At 40.1% G+C, this 17,824-nt stretch overlaps 1 protein-coding gene across 1 annotated transcript in view; it reads left to right on the forward strand.

Annotated features, from left to right (window-relative positions):
- LOC126095148 (probable ATP-dependent RNA helicase DDX49) overlaps window positions 1-14,023 on the forward strand; it is a 51,682-nt gene extending 37,659 nt beyond the window's left edge. The window contains exons 6-9 of the mRNA XM_049909868.1: window positions 11,019-11,185; window positions 11,990-12,144; window positions 12,324-12,524; window positions 13,662-14,023. Coding sequence (XP_049765825.1) covers window positions 11,019-11,185; window positions 11,990-12,144; window positions 12,324-12,524; window positions 13,662-13,894 — 756 coding nt within the window. The 3' untranslated portion in view covers window positions 13,895-14,023. The remainder of the gene's footprint in view (window positions 1-11,018; window positions 11,186-11,989; window positions 12,145-12,323; window positions 12,525-13,661) is intronic.
- Window positions 14,024-17,824: the final 3,801 nt, after the last annotated feature.

The following is a 17,824-nucleotide window of genomic DNA, read 5'->3' on the forward strand; positions in this document are numbered from 1 at the left end:
TCATTCCCATCCTCTGCTTTGGCGTTTAAGGTCTCGCCTTTTGTCTTTCTTCCATCCTGTGCCTGCCTGAAGGCTGGCTCATACATTTGGCGCATAAAGGATGAGTGGGTAATGTGTAACTCACAGCACCTGAGTTGACAGGTAGGGCTTGCACTTATCCCCTGGTAAAGGCCAGGCCCAGGGAGGATGATTGCCAATTGCCCAGTGGTCCCTCTGTCTAGAGGTCAGGAGATGTGACCTAAGTGTGAACAATAACCTAGGGTGGGTGTGCTCCCCTTTGTTGGGGGGGGGGGGGCAAGAAGGAAGTAGCGCTCTCTAAGAGATGTTGGAAATCATGGGGGATTCACCCATGATGAGCACTTCAACTCCATCAATGCAACCTCCATCTAAAAAACAGAAATGGAATGATACCAAAGACATGACAAATCCTCCATTTGCACCCCACTACCTAGTGGTATCACCCACAGGAGGAGGTCAGAACTTCTGTGCAATGAACCTGTTTGTGATTCAGAAAGGTGTGGATACAATTGCAGGCCCACTCAAGTTCTGCATTCACTTACGCAGTGGAACATTGTGTCTAGAGACAGAGAGTACCTTTCAAGCCCAAAATCTGCTTAAAGCTACCCTCCTCCACAGAATCCCTGTTCGTGTAGAGGCTCATCAAACACTGAATTCTTTAGGTGGTGTCATATACAGTCAGCTGCTTGATAGTTTGACTGAGGGAAATATACAGCATTATCTCTCTGATCAGGATGTAACTGCAGTAGATTGGGATATGAAAATGGTTGGTGCAGAATTAGTGCCTGCCCACACACTTTTCTTAACATCTGATCAATTGGAGCCACTGTTGAAGATCAAGGTGAACTATGAAATCAACATTGTCAGACCCTACTTATTGAACCCAATGTGTTGCTACCAATGTCAGCACTATAGCCATACTCACATGTCTGAAAAAATGCAGCCAAATGTGTAACTTGAAACAACGATGTTCATGACAGAGATTGCCCATTGCCTTCATCCTACTGCATCAACTGCAATGGCAACGATGCCACTTCATCCTGCAAATGCCTTGTGTACCTCAGCAAGCGAGTCATTCAGGAAATCCGGGTGAAGGAAAAGGTACCCTTCAGTATTGCTCGCAAACCGTTAGCTAGCCAAAAGCCTTGCATACCACTATCGAGCAGTTACAGTACCATTTTTACTATGTTACAGCCCATGAAAGATATGGCCATGCAGATCTGCAAACTCCATTCAGTGCCCTGGTAGTGAAATTGCCCGGTTTTAAGGTGACATCTTCACCTCTGCCCACTACAGTTGGTCAGCACGCTAAAAGAGTCACATGTGATGCACAGAAGAACGGAAATTTAAGCAGGGATCCTCCTGAGATGACTTTTTTGCGCACCTCAAGTCAGAAAACATCTGGGTCCATGTCTGACAAACACAAAGGTACTAAGAAGGCAAATGAAGACAAACCCTCTTCCCCTTATCAAACTTGTAGATCGTTTAAGATCATCTACAACAGTGACACTGCGTGACTTCGCTGTCTGGTTGACTTACATTTCACCGGTGCGAATCACCAACTGATTCTCCACCCTGGAGCCAACTGACCGACCTAGGGAGGTTACTGGTACCAGATCCACCAGCCTCAGGACCCTGTCATAGTATGCAGCCGAAATCTGGCACTGGTAGCTACCAAAGTAATTGCCCCTTAGAAAATAAATATCTCCTATAATCTAATATGACTCTTCCAATGGAGCATTTGTGGCATCAGATAACACAGGGCCGAATTATAAGTGCTATCACAGTCGCAATGCCCAGTTGTTTTATGCCTCCAAGAAACGAAATTATGCCCTCAAGACCACTTTGACCATTCACACTTCACTCCAGTACATTCCGATCTTCATTCCGAGGAAGGAACTCCAGCTAGTCCTACACTCATTCTGGACGACATCCATAGCCAAACCATTTCATTGAACACCCAGCTACAATCTGTTGCTGTCCATCTTTCTCTCCCCAGTTATACCTTTTCTCTTAGTAATATCTACTTCACCCCCTATCATCTGATTTCGCCAGGGCAGACATACTGCAACTTACCACTCAGCTCCTTCCACTCTTTCTGCTACTTGGAAACTTCAGTGCCCACCATCCCATTTGGGGCTCTCTGAGAACCTGCCCCTCCTGGCAGATATTTTCAGCCAGCTTGCTCTCATTTCTGTCAGTACTGGCAAATCCACATTTCTTTTGGACTCCACACACACTTTCTTGCACCTGGATCTCTTGTTCTGTAATGCACTGGTTGCCCACTGTTTAGACTGGTCTGTCCTTTCAGACACATACTCAGTGACCATTTCCTGTGCATAATTCATCTACTAACTCATGTCTCCTCTGTGCGCAAGACCAACTGGCAGCTTGCTGAAGCTGAATGAAGGCTCTACTCTTCACCTTGGATGAATGATGTTTTCACAGTAGTGATGATCAGGTAGAGTACCTTGTGAATGTTATCCTCAACACTGCAGGTTGTTCCACCCTCCAACTTCTTCTCTGACGCAATGTGTCCCAGTCCCGTGGTGGACTGTGGAATGCCAAGATGCGGTTTGCGCGTGTTGACGTGCTGTCCGTGTCTTTGAAAGCCATGCCATGAAGGAGAAATGTATTTGTTATAAGCAGTTGTGCACAAAGCATCGTCTCATTATCAAAAACAGCAAAAAATCTAGTTGGATCTCTTTTAATAATTCTTTTAACCATTTTACTCTCTCTTCTGTTGTTTGGTTAACGTAAGTTGGATTTCTGGAAGTGAGGTATTTCTCCCAATTCCTGGCCTGACTGTAGCGAACAGTGTCAGTGTGGACTCTATCGAAATTTCCAACACTTTGGGATAATAGTTTGCGGAGAGCTTGGGCCCCGCCCATTACCATCATGCCTTCCTACCTCAGAAACGACTGGAGGCGGCTCAGGAGACATTGTTCCCCTCTCAGAATCACGAATGCTGCAATACTGTTTTAATGTGATGGAGCTCAAAAATGCTCTCACCATGTCACAGTCCTCCACTTCAGGGCTGGACAATTTTTACATTCTGATGTTGTAGCACCTATCTCTTTACAGCAAGCACTTTCTCCTTCGTACACATAATAGTATCTGAACAGACTGCAAATTTCCCAAAATTTGTCGTGAAGCCATTATAATTCCCATACCCATGCCTGGTAAGGACAAACATCTACAATCCAGCTACCTCCAAATTTCCCTCACCAACGGTGTCTGCAAGGTGATGAAACACATGATCAGTCAGCTGGCATGGTGGCTTCAATATCAGAATTTGCTAACAAATGCACAATGTTGATTTCATAAGAACCGCTCTGCAGTTGATCATCTCATCATCTTCTTGACCCACATAATGAACAATTTTCTGTGAAAATGACAGACTGTAGCTGTTTTTTTGATTTGAAGAAGTCTTATGATATCTGATGGAAGACGAGCATCCTCCATACAATGCACATGTGGGGTTTCCGGTGCTGCCTCTCCCATTTTATTCAGAAGATTTTAAAAGATTGTGTTGTCAAGGTATGTGTGGGTTCGGCTTTGTTGAACACTTTTATTCAGGAAAAGTTGGTGCCTCAGGGCTCTGTGCTGAGTGTAGCTCTATTTGCCATAGCAGTTAACCCTCTCATGGGCTGTTTCCCATCAGACACCTCAGGCTCTCTTTTCATGAGTGACTTTACAATCTTCTGCAGCTCTCAACAGACCTGTTTACTTGAGAAACAACTTTAGCGATGTCTCTACCATCTTTATTCGTGGAACATGGACAATGGTGCTTCCACTTTTCCACTGAAATACTATCGGTCTGAACTTCTAGTGCCAAAAGAAGTTTCTTCCACTGTCCTTACATCTGAGTCCTGTTGCTCATAGGTTTGTCGAAATCATGAACTTCTTGGGGCTCACACTCGATAGGAAACTCTGTTGGTCCTCGTACATGTCTCATATTTCAGCCCACTGTACCTGATCTTTAATATCCTACCTGTTTTAAATGGTACTTCATGGAGAGCGAATAGGAAAGTCCTCCTCTGCATGTAGCAATCCCTTGTCTGATCAAAAACGGACTATGGGTATTTCATTTACTCGTCTGCATGACCATCTAGTTTACACCATCGAGGCATACATTTGGTCACCGAAGCTGTCTGCACTAACCCAGTTATGAGTCTCTGTGCAGACACTTCCAAACTAATGCTGTCATAATGGCATGATTTTCTCCTCAGGAGATGTGCTTGTCATCTGTCCTCTTTGCGCAACCATCTACCATGTGCGTCTGTTTTTGACGACTCCCTTGACCGCCAATACAGGGTAAGTGCAACTTTTTTGTTGCCTTCCAGAGTTCACTTTCATATACTGCTTCAGAAGCTCAACCTTACATTACGTGCCACATTCCAGATGCGTGAGAACCCTTTACTGCCTCTTCTTCATGCAAAGGTCTGCATTCGTCTTGGATCTCTAGAGTTGACCTATCGCTGAGTTTCTCAAATTTTGCACACGACATGGAGGCAGCACCTCTGTCGACACTGATGGCTCTAAGATCAACATCTACACTTATGGCTCTAAGATCAACCGTGGTGTCAGATGCACCTTTGTCGTTGGCTACAAACATTTTAGATACCGGGTTTTAGAACAGTGTTCAATTTTTACTGCAGAGTTTCTGCCCTCTTCTCAGACCACTGAGTACATCCGACAGCAAAGGCTTCTCAGTTGTGTATTATGTTCCAATTCGCTAAGTGCCCTCCAGAGCCTCTGTGTTCTGTACACATACCACCCCTCAGTACAAAAAATCAAAGAATGCCTCCATTCATTTCCTGCTAATGGAGCCAATGTGATGTTCGCGTGAATCCCTGGTTGTGTCAGGGAATGAAGCTGCCAATGCTGCTGCCAAGACTGCAGTTCGACTACCTATGTCTTTTAGATATTCTGTCCCTTCAGATAATCTCTGTGTTGCTGCATGTAGGAACATTGTGTCACTCTGCCATAAACACTGAGCTTCTTTATATAGGAACAAACTGGAAAATTAAACACCTCCCTACAGCATGGATGACTTCCTTGAACCCCTCTTGTCTCAAGGAGATACTTTTAGCTAGGCTGTGTATTAAGCTCTGTCGTTTCAGTTACTCACTTTTGTTAAATGGAGACCCCTGCACCACTCTGTGCTTACTGCAACCAACTATTGGCAGTGCGCCATTTTCTGACCCAATGCCGATTTTATAACTGTTTACATTTTAATATATGTTTGCCATCAAAATTATCAGATTTTTTTAGCTGATACAGCACACACTGTAGAAGGTGATTTACATTTTATCTGTCATAGTAATATGGCAAAGGAAATTTAATTTACAAGTGTTTGGGCTACCTCCTCAACTGGGAAGTGATCATTTTTAGCTGTCCCTCAATCAGGCTCCGAGTATTATGGACTTAAAATTCATTCGGCAATTGACCACTCAGCTGTTTTGCTTCCTTAAGCAAGAACAACAAACGAACCAAACCTACAGGGTCAAACTGCCAGAACAACAAACGAACCAAACCTACAGGGTCAAACTGCCAAGAGCCTCTACTGATAACCAAAAGCATATCAGATGAACATGGAGCAGATTACATGCACACAAAAATTTGATATTCACAAACTGAACTCCTGCACTGCCAAATAAACAGGCATATCCACTCTCTACCTGTCTGAAGAAAGCCAGAACATGCAATGCATGCAGTGGATATGGGCTATAATTGAGTTGGCACAAGACGATCTGTGACAGCTGGCAGCACTGTTCTGAGCATTCAGCTGAAATGCTCAAATGGCTGCGGTATGCCAATCAGGCCCAATTGCCCTGATCATTGAGACAATCATCCCACTGACACACCAGTTTAAAGATACCTGTTTGGTAGAACACCATGTCCTGCTGCATGAAGTCTGGAACTGCCTGCTGTCTTTCCTCGCCCTACAGGAGTTGACGGTCCTTTAGGATCTTTTTTAAAAGACCACATGCTTGACAGTCACATGGGGAGAGATCAAGACTATATGGTGAGTGCTTTGAGTGTCTCCCACTGGGGTTGGTGTAACTTCCGCATTATGACATTTGTGACATAAGGATGCGCATATGAAGCAACAATATCTCTTGGCACACTATTCCACAAAGGTGGTTGTCAGTTTTGCTGCCCCATCACATTTTTCATTCTCTGATGAATGTGTACTGGTGTTTGTCCTTCAGCAGCCAAGAAAAGAATTACAGCACATTTGTCCTGTGTGGATGCATTTGTTAATAATGTCGTAATAGTGTCGCCATAGTGCACATTTCCGCATTTACTGCATCCACTTTGGGAAGACAGGAATGCCACACTAATGCCTTGCCTACATGCTAGTGCTTATGTACCCCTCATCGGAGTTACACTGTATTGCACATATACTACAGTAATGCCCTCAAATGGAAGCTTTTTGATTGCCCCTTATACTTTGCATCGCCGAGAACAAAAAAGAACAACACTGAATCCCTAAATCTCTAGCAGAAATATGCATCCATAAAGCACTTTTTGATTTTCAAATGGAATTGGAAACAACATCTGATGACTGGTATTTCTTCATTAGCTGCCAGCCAGTACTTGGGCGTTGCAGATTCATATACAATAGAAACTTCATCCCTCTGTGCCGTACAAATTTCAACTCCTAATGTATCTGGCTTAGATAGCAGACTGTATCCATCACAGCATCAGTAGAATGTCCAGACATTTCAGACACTTTCTAGTGATTCAGTCTGCGAACTCACCAAGTGAAGAAAAGATCTACATTCCTAATATAAACTGAAGGCTTTCGCAAACATGTTTAGTTGATGATTGTTACTTTTTTTATATAAATTTTTCTCATATTTAGAATTCATCATTATGATTCCATGTTTGCGAGATAAGTAAAATATGTGTACTTCCATATTCTTGACCTGTTCATTGTAAATGTTAAGGCTCTAGTGTTTGTTTCATTTTGCAAGTAAGCCTTATAAGTAATATCAGGTGGTCTTCAGCCTGCCTTTAGAGGGCACGTATATACTGCAGCCTCATTGGTACACACTGATAGCCCACTGGCTGCCTTTTATAAACAAACCCACTGTCCACCAGCCAGCTCCACAGGTGCATTGACCAGCAGCTGCAGCTCAGTTACTGGAGTAGCATGAATGCCTCTCTCTAGGTTATGATGGAATCATTCATGCGCACTTGTTGAGATAGAATTATGCACCTGCACATGTGCCTTTGCTTGCTTGTTAGGCAAGTGCAGGCTCATGGCGACTAGGTGCAAGGCGCACAGGTGTAAACACACCTTTACACTGTCACAAAATCTCAAAATTATTTCACTGTTTGCAGCTTTTTCCTTGTAACTGACAATTCCAGATGGTTCTGGGTTCTAAAAGCTTTAAGTAGTGTCTAATCTTTGATTTGCTATATGTTTTTCTCATGTTAGCAGCCATTGTTGAAAAGAATTCTAATATAGAAAGTATTCACATGTATATGAACATTATCTGTCTGACAGAAGAATATGTAGGCTTACATGTCTCAAACAAACAACTTGCCGGAATGCAGCTGCCAGTGTTTCGACAGACGAACATCCTGTGATTTTCAAGGCACAAGTACAAGAGAGCATACTGTGCAAGGAAATTTAAAACCTTGGTAGACAATGCTACAGTTGCAGAGCATTGCCTTTGTACCAATCATCATATGAAATACGTCAACACAGAACATGTTGTGAACTTCCAGTTATTGGGATAGTGTTGTTAAGGAATCAGTTGAGATGAAATTAGCTAATGGACTTGTAAACAGAGATGGAGGGTTCGAACAGTCCATGGGTGTACTATCGGTCCATAGTGTCCAATGGGCACAATATTTCGGCAATCAGACATGTCGCCATTGTCAGGTGCGCTGATGAACTGAGCTCCTGAGGGTGGGTGGCCGTCCTAAATCCCCTTCCCACGTGAGGCATTCTCTCCGTGGTCCGCGCCCACGGCCGCACGTTGGCAGTCGTTGAGAGGCTGGCGTTGGTGTCTGTGGTGGCGTCGGTGTAACTGCCTTGTCTGCCCTGGTCGCTCGTTCGTTTTCTTTGCTGAGCTCAACATATTTTGAATATTAACTGGCATTTGCATGCTTCATGCCTAATTTATCAATTATTGACATGACTTCTTACTCCTGAGAGAGAGACCTCATATATGAACATAACATCAAATATTACGGAACATATTTTTCTTAAATGAGTAAGTCATAATTTAAAACTGCTCAAATATGAGATTCAACTAAGTGACAAGGTCCAGTATCATTTCTCCCACTTCTCAGAACTTCATACTACCTCAAAAGTTGATAGATAACCCTGACAGTCGAATCTGATCATGTACATGTCATGGTGATGTCAGAAAGAAGTGTCACCGACGTGAATCTAGTGTCTCCCTCTGGTTCACTGTCTTTCCACTGATGCCATTATAGCTGTATTGTGTTGTGTTTACATTTGTTAGTGATCATTCAGAATGTTTAAGACAGTGTCTGAGCCAGGTGACTGTGAAGTGTGTTCTGTAATGTGGTTTTTGAATGCAAAGAATGTTAAGCCAGCTGAAATTCATAGTAATCTTGTAGAGATTTATGGTGAAAGTGTAATGATTGTTGGAATGGTGAGAAAATGGGTGAGACAGTTCAGTGATGGATGGACCAGTGTTCATGATTAAACATGGAGTGGGCAACCATTCTGTTGTCAATTATGCTTTTGTTGGGAAAGTGAATGAGATAATTAGTGAGACCAGATGATTCACAATAAGAATGCTTTGTGATGAGTGTCCACAAATTAATTAAAAAAGACTGTTTTGCATGAGATTATCACAAATCGCTTAAATATTCTCAAATTGCATTCCCATTGGGTTCCGAAAATGCTTGCAGATGTCCTCAAAATGAAGAAACGTGGCAGTGCTTTGACATTTCTTACCCAGTACAGTGACGAGGGAGATGAATTCTTAAACAGAACTGTGACTGGTGGTGAAACTTTGGTTTGTCACATCACTCCAAAATCAAAACAAGTCGATGGAGTAGAGGTACTCACAGACCTCCAAAAACCCAAAAATTCAAAACTATATTGTCATCACAAAAAATCATGTCCACTGTTCTGTGGAAGGCATTGGGCATTCTGCTTGTTGAGTGCCTTCATTGTGGTACAATACTGTAAAACATTGAGAAAACTTCAGCACAGAATCGAAAACAGAAGATGTGGAATGCTCAGTCAAGGTGTTGTGTTGCTTCATGATACCACACATCCCTGTTCAGCTGGTGCCACTTAAAACCTTATTCATTAATTTGATTGGGAGCAGTTCAGTCACCTGCACACCTTCTGACTATCATTTGTTCTTGAGTTGAAGCGAGATTTTAGAGGAACAATATGGATGTAAAAAACATTGTTCATCAGTGTCCTTCACTGGTGGCGTCTTCCTATGAAGAGGGTATAGGAAAGTGGGTTTCCCGCTATGACAGTTGTCTGAACAGTGGTGGCAGCTAGGTAGAAAAATAATTTAAGAAGTGCTCTTTCTTGTAAAAATAATGTTGGTATGAAAAAAATGAGTTTTTTGCCAGAACAGTACCTGCTTTCCAGATATGCCTCATAAATGTCTGTCAAAATAATGAAAATGAAAACTCCTTACTTTATGTTAAGAAGTTTAAATGTTATTGAGTCAACAAAATCCTATATCGTCACTTTTAGCATAAGAACAGTTTTATTAAAGATTTTTTGTAAGGGTGGTGCTCTGATGTTGTTAACAATATAACACCCATAGTAAAAAATCCTGTCCATTGGTGGTTATTTGTAGAAAGTTTTGTTGCATTTTGTTGTTCTTTCACTGTCATAACTTGTGAGCTGCAACTGCCTGTTATGAGGCAGTGAAAAGGGATGAAGGAGGAAGACTTTGAACTCTCAATCAAGAAATCAGTTTGTGTCATTTTAAACTGTACACAATCTATAATCATTTTTTCTGAATTGTAGAGGAAGGACACTTCTACAATTTAAGCATGCAGTGGGGTTTGTCAGTCTTATATATCCTTTTAAGCTCGTGTGATTGCTACTTCTACTGAGGCTGATAAGCATTCTTAACAACAGACAGCGGCTCCTCATGGTATGATATGACATGACAAATGTGTAATATACTATCCATCTAGCAGGCATGCACAAAACATACCATTTTCATTCACTAATGAAAAGACTTATAAAATCACTTGTTATCAACAATTTTTAGAGATAGACATGACCCATACCAGTTTGTACCCCAAGGTTGGAGCAGATAATAACGTTAGATTCCCTTGTTGATTTTGGATGCAATTATTTTTTAGCTATCTACAGATGTGGCTTTTAACTCGTCATATTTTAGGTACACATTTGATTTTAAGTCTTTATTTGACTGTATTGTAGGAAACCACACTGATGGTTCCTATAAGGGTGATTCTTTGGCTGTCCATTTCAACTGCAGTTTTTATTTTGACAAAAGGGCAGAAGCAAACCACACTGATGGTTCCTATAAGGATGATTCTTTGGCTGTCCATTTCAACTGCAGTTTTTATGTTGACAAAAGGGCAGAAGCAAACTTCAGTGGATACTTGCCTTCTACATAACTAACAACCAGACAAATCGGGTAACAATTTTAAAATGTTACATATTGGCTGGATCTGAACCTAAAGTTATAGGCAGAAATTGTACAGTGCAAGTCGGCTGGCCACAATGCCGCTCCCCACTCTACCCCTTGCACCACCAACACTTGTTGCTTTAATTATCTCTGTTGAATTTTTCACTTTTATTAAAAAGTTTTGGAACTGGTAGGCAGCATAGTTTGTGTAAGTGTACAGATTTGAGGGAAATGCATCTAATTCTAATGAAACCTTTTCACTGTCTCACTTGTAACTACAGTGTTTTTATATGGTTTAGTTAGGGCACTAGAGCCCACACTATTTTAACCTCCAATTTTTTTTAGTTATGGTTTTACTACTTATTCCAGGTATTTATGTGGGAAGATAAGACTGAAGTTGCTACAGTTGATCAACTAGAACAGTTCTACGTTCTTTGCCCACACGATGTACGAGATGGGTACTTGGTCGAAACAATTCGAACTTTCAGACAACATCATGAAAAAGGCTCTGTAATTATTTTCACTGATACGTGCAAGTAAGTCTTTCTGTATTGGTCTCACTTTTGATACAGTATAAAATCTTAAAGTAATAGTTTCATTCAGTTTAAGGCCTTTTACTTTGTATACTGTGAAGTTTGATTGTATTTTTTGCATTGCTTGGATCAGGCCTGGAAATGTATACCCAACTCTATTCCTATCCTTCCTTACAACTATATTCAGTCTGTTACCTAAATTGCAGTACAGTAATAAGACCTGTTATAGTGATCAAAATAATTTGAGTATCAGGTGAGATATCACACATTAAAAAATGTAAGTTTCCAATTTTCTTTTGTTTAATATGTAGGAATATGTAACTTTTGTGATACTCCAGCTCACATCCTATCTCACTACTGATAAAAATATATTATGTCCACAATGGGAAGTCTGTTCTCTGGCTTGATAAGGGTGCCATTGGTAGACTGATTCTTCATGAACCCATGCTGAAGCAGCTCTGATGCTGTCTGAATCCATTTCCTAAGCCCTTTTTTTGAACTGATATTCTCTCTTTCAAGAATTCTGGTATTAGCCTCAGTGCCATTATGTGACATGGCTCAGAAAAACTTTTGCCAAATTCAGTAGCACAAATAGTTTAAATATCATGGAAAAAATGAGATTAATAAAAATATGCTCGCAATTGTATCAAACTGATCATAATTTACAAGACGTCAAACTGTATCCTTCATGATCTGCCTTATTACATTCTTTACGTATCCACATCTATCGGATGCATATCCATAAGTACAATATTTTCTACAGTCATCAACATTATTTTAACCTGTTGATATTTTGAAACATTGCAGGAATTGTCAGTTGTTGTCGATGACGCTAAATGAAGTTGGATTTGAAAATGTTTCATTACATTCAATGACGCAACAAAGGCTACGATTGGCAGCACTTGCAAAATTCAAGAGCAATGTTGTTAGAATTTTAATTGCCACTGATGTAGCTAGCAGAGGTTTGTACGCATATTTCATACTGCCTTGAAACAGGTTATTAGTGTACATACTGAATGTACGAAATTCTCTCTTTTGTTCAAAGTGACTTATTAATAATATCCATGTTAACTGTACTAAAGATGTCATGTTAAATGAATTCATAGCAAGACTGTGATGAAGTGACTTCTGTATTTTATAGGTCTTGATATACCAGCTGTAGAGCTGGTTATTAACCACACTCTGCCTAACATTCCAAAAGATTATATCCATCGTGTTGGCCGAACGGCTCGTGCAGGTCGCTTTGGTGTAGCAATATCTTTGGTTTCACCATATGACATTCACCTTGTTCATGCAATTGAAAATGCAATCAACACAAAGCTGAAACAATATGATGTAGACGGTAAGTGTATTTTTTTAATGCGGGGTTTTCTTCCAGTATTTCAGACAACTGTTCAGTTCCCTGTAACATACTCAGGTGAATAATACAACAGATTTTTGTGGTAAATTTAATGAGAGGAATTTTGTGGAAAGATATAAAGATAAATATTGAGAAATTTACAGTGTAGTGTATGTATGTTTTACTTGAATTTTGCAGTTCTGGAAGAAAATGTACAGTGAGTAAGAAAATAATACATACTTTTATGCTTCAATTCAGATAAATATCTGAGTCTAGCAAGCAGTGGTGTGCTACAAGCCAACTGTAGTTCTTTCTCAAGCGCCATGAGCTGCTGTGTTCCCTGTCTTATAGGTACATGCTGAGCCTTGTCATATCTGATTGGCTGCATGTGATCAGTGGCCTCACCACTGTACTCTGTCAGCCACAATGTTATTTTATATGAGTTATGTAATATTCATTAGGAAGAGTTCGAGAGTGCTACTATATTCGTTTTAGAACAGATACAAGCAGCTTCCTCCCTCCCCCCCCCCCCCCCATCCCATTGCACGCGCGCGCGCGCGCGCACACACACACACACACACACACACACACACACACACACACAAAGCAGAGAGAGAGAGAGCAGCATATTCATTTGGCTGTAGCAACATTTCACCAGTGTAAGCAGGAAATATTCTGATAATTGCGCTAAGCTTAAAAATGTCAAATTAACTTAACTAATTTCCTCATTCAAAACATTGTGGGTTTATTCCAGAAGCTGCTGGATTGAATTTTCACTTGTTATGTTCCATTTAAAAGAGGCACAGTGCAGTAATCATTTGAAGAAAGGCATAATATTTCTGGATCAGTAGAATCAATAGATAGCAAGTCCCAGTCATAAGCAGGATAAAGCATAGAAAAATACTTCAGTTTTAATTATTTTCTCTTTGTCAAATGGAGCAACTGACACTAGCATTAATGGAATTAATTCAGGTAGATTATAAAAGTTTCATGTCTCCTAGAAACTTTTAAAGAAAAAATTACTTATGTAGAAAATTTTAATTGTTAATTTTCTGTTGTTACAGAACATCACAAAACACTTGATTCTTTTTATTTTCTAATTGCTACACCTTTCATTTTTCAAAACTTTTATGTTTACAGATAAAGAAGTTGCAAAGATATTCACACAGGTGTCCGTTACTAAGAGAGAAGCAGAGATCAAGCTTGATGAAACAGACTTTTATGAGAGAAAAATGATTAACAAAAGAAAGAAGCTAATCCTCGAGGGGAAAGATCCAGATGAAGAAGAAGAGAAAAGGAGAAAGATGCTTAAAAGAAAGAGAAGAAAGGAGAAATTGAGTAAGAACTTCAAGAAGAGGGAACATGTCAGTTGACTTTCTCACCTTCATTCAGCTTTGTATGTATCCAGCAGTTGTTGACTAATGTACAGTGAGAAAGGCAATTATAAATTTGTAGATAAAGAATGTTTATTTTTGTAATTAAATGAAGCAAATAGCTTTTAAACTTTTGTTATTTATTGTTTCCTTATCTTAGTGTAGCTTAAGGCAAGGGGGCCTCTCCTCCCTCCCCCCCCCCCCCCCCCACACACACACACTCTCTCCCTCCCCTCCCCCTCTCTCCCCTCTCTGCTACTTACTAATAGCCTTTGTCACACTATGACCCAGTTAAGTGTTTTACCTGGCATCTTCAATTACCTCTAAATTGATACAATAATATGCACCTGCTACAGAAGATTATTTGTAAATAGTTAATCTCTATCTGGAGTTTCATTCAATGTGGTGATAATAAATAATTTGAGAAAGAAAACATGAAGTGAATTAATTCAGGAAGTTGGACTGTAATGTGGTTAATTACATAACTGAAGCTTCGCAACAAGCTTTTGTGTAAATTTATGTTTCAGTGAGATGATACACATTGAGAAAGTATATCTGTACTGGTGTGGAAAAACTGAAGGTTTCATTTGCAAATAGGATATCAATTTTATTAGCACTGTTCAAACTTATCAGATGAAAGATGGTAGTGTTATAGGTAATTACTAATGATATCTGATATTGGCATCCATAAGTTTGATTTTTAATGTTCTGTGGTACAATTCTGAGAAGAAATATGAACAGCACTGCTTAACAGAATTGATAAAACTTATCCACTGATAGAATCAAATAGCTGTGATCCAGCTTTGCTCATTTTTATTGGTATCTATAAAGTGTGGATAAGTAGAAGACTATTGATCCGAAGGTCTGAGATTCAATTCCCAGTCAGTTCTAGGATTTTTTGTCTGTCAAAACACACTTCTTTCATCTTCAGCAATGTTTTAAATGCTGAATTGCAACTTGGTTTGGTCTATAGGTCCCCCAATAACTTTCTCTGTCAGTCAGTTCAAAGGTCAGAGGAAGGCAAGGGCATACCACCCCAAGTAGGACAATACCTAATAAAGCACTGTGTTCAAACCAACCTTCAAGTTGACCACAGCTGTACCTTTTTTAACTTACCTGTAGTTAGGTGTACAGTAAATGATATAACAACAGGATACATGCACAAATAAGTTGGTCACAATAGGAATTTCCCTTTTAATAACTTTGTTAACTTCACTTTTGCTCTATATAATCACTGTAGCTTAAGTGAAATCAGTTCTATTTATCACATATTCTATAATTCACCCTTCCAGCACCTCTGCCTTAGTTGTCAATATAGATTTCACCAAGTTCGCTATTGTAATGAAGTTTTCTTGGTCTCCAGCTAATAGTTATTTTACATAGTGCCTCCAATTCTCATGTCAATTTCATTTAATTTTCAAGACTCAAATATTAAAATTCCCATTTTTTCTCATAATTAGTTTTGAAAAGTAGAATACTGAAACAAGAATAATTATGGAATGTCAGTATTGTGAAAAGAATAGATTGAGATATTGAGTCGCAGATAGGCACAACAAAAATACTGTTAAACAATTAAGCTTTCAGTCAAAAGGCCTTCTTCTGAATTAGACAAAACACCCCCACATACATGTTGCTCAGGGCGACTTACATGTCAAGGGCATGAAACTCAGATTTTGTCCCCAACATATAGGTTCCCCTGCTAATCAGGTCAATAACACAGGCCAATACTATGCACGACATGTTTGTTGTGCTGAGCAGCCTACAAGTCAGGGGCTGAGAAACTGTTTTTGCTCCTATCTCTGCTCCTATGGAGGCTAGGAGGTTCTAACCCTTACCTCACTGATATTCATTTTTTAAGCTGTATGGGTACCAAGTTTGTTTGAAATTGGCCTGGTGGCTTAGGAAGAGATCTGGAAATCCCCACGCACATGCTGCTTATTTGTTACAGTAAATTTCCTGCTGAGGCAGATTTCTACTATGCTACCATAACTGTTGTAGACCAGATTAATTTTACTTAATTTGTTTAGTTTTGTTCATGAAATTTCAGTAGAACAGTCATCACAATATTGATTGCCCTGTTTTCCGTCATTTTCTGAAACAATGTAAGTTGTTTCCACACATTACTCCAATCCTCTATGACTATTGTGTGCTATATTTGTTTCTCAGATGGCCCTGTTATTTCCAAGCAGTGCCTAACAATAATTCCAGGGAAAAGTGAGATGAAAACTTGAAACCAAGTGACAATTGGACTGACACCATTTATGAACCCACTTATCAAAATTCACCAGGTAGCTATCAAATATTCAGTCAGAATGGAAATTGCTGCCAACCAATCTTTGGGTTTTTATGAAGATTGTTTAAACACATTAATGCACAATGATTCACATCAGTGTACCTGAGGTCTGGCAAATTCTGCTATCATGCAACAAATGCACACCATGAGGAAGTTTAAAGAATTGGGTGTATGGGTACTGTATGTTCCTAGCCAAAATCACAAAAATCAGTGAGTGGCCATATGTGCAACTGCTTGCTGCATTTTCAATTGGCTCACAAAAAAAAAGACTATTCCCATCCTGTATCATTACTGGTGACAAGAAATTGTGTCTTTATGCTAATATAAGGAAAAGAAGGGAATGATTGAGCCCAAACAAAGCAACAACTCCCCATACAAAGACTTGTGCGTATCCACAAAAGATAACATTATGCATTTGGTGGAACAGTGATGGTGTAGTGTATTACAAACTGTTTCCCCAAGGTGTAACCATCACTGCTGACATTTATTGTCAACAACTGAGACTTCGCATAGATGCCGTCCAAGAACAACGACCAGGAAGACTGCATGAAGTGATGCTACTCCACGATAACACCCACCCGCATTCTGCTAAACTGACAGAAAACATTATACAGGAGGGAAGTCATTCTGCACCCTCCTTATTCACCTGATCATTCACCCTCAGATTTTCACCTTTTCTGCTCCCTATCAAACAACTTTGAAGCAACTTCCTTTCGGGATGAAAATGCACTCCCAACATGGTTTGATAAATTTTTCAACTCTAAACCGTGTGATTTCTACAGTCATGCAATTGAAAATGTACCCCAGCATTGGCAAGCTGTTTTAAATAGTGTATCTTGTTTTTATTAAACTTATGGAAAAATGTTGCGAACTTATGCACCAACCCAGTATTATAAAAGCAAGTATGAATCCGAGGACCGAGCGAGGTGGCGCAGTGGTTAGCACACTGAACTCGCATTCGGGAGGACGATGGTTCAATCCCGTCTCCGGCCATCCTGATTTAGGTTTTCCGTGATTTTCCTAAATCGCTTCAGGCAAATGCCGGGATGGTTCCTTTGAAAGGGCACGGCCGATTTCCTTCCCCATCCTTCCCTCACCCGAGCTTGCGCTCCGTCTCTAATGACCTCGTTGTCGACGGGACGTTAAACACTAATGTCCTCCTCCTGAATCCGAGGGAGAACCCAAAAGTAACTGTAATTCAGCAGGAAAGTATCACTGAGTTTTCAATTCTGTCCGTCTGGATTTACTTCATTCTACATATCTGTGATGCTTTTTGTGAATGTTCACACTATGCAGTGGTGGTCATTCTCTGTGTTGTCAAATGCATTCTGAGATTTTCACTGTGGCTGAACATAAAGAACAAACTATCTATATGAAGTTTTATGATATCTTAGGGAAACCTGCAGTGGAAAAGGGGCATTCTGCTGATGTTGCTGTATCTATTTTCAAATCAAGCGCCAAGTTCAGCAAAAGAGGTTGCCACCTTCCACCAGAAGAGTGCATCAGATCGAAAGTCAGCCAAATACAGGGCTATTACAAATGATTGAAGCGATGTCATAAATTCACTGTAGCTCCATTCATTGACATATGGTCACGGCACACTACAGATACGTAGAAAAACTCATAAAGTTTTGTTC

The sequence above is a fragment of the Schistocerca cancellata genome, chromosome 8, assembly GCF_023864275.1.
Source record: "Schistocerca cancellata isolate TAMUIC-IGC-003103 chromosome 8, iqSchCanc2.1, whole genome shotgun sequence".
Classification (NCBI taxonomy): domain Eukaryota; kingdom Metazoa; phylum Arthropoda; class Insecta; order Orthoptera; family Acrididae; genus Schistocerca; species Schistocerca cancellata.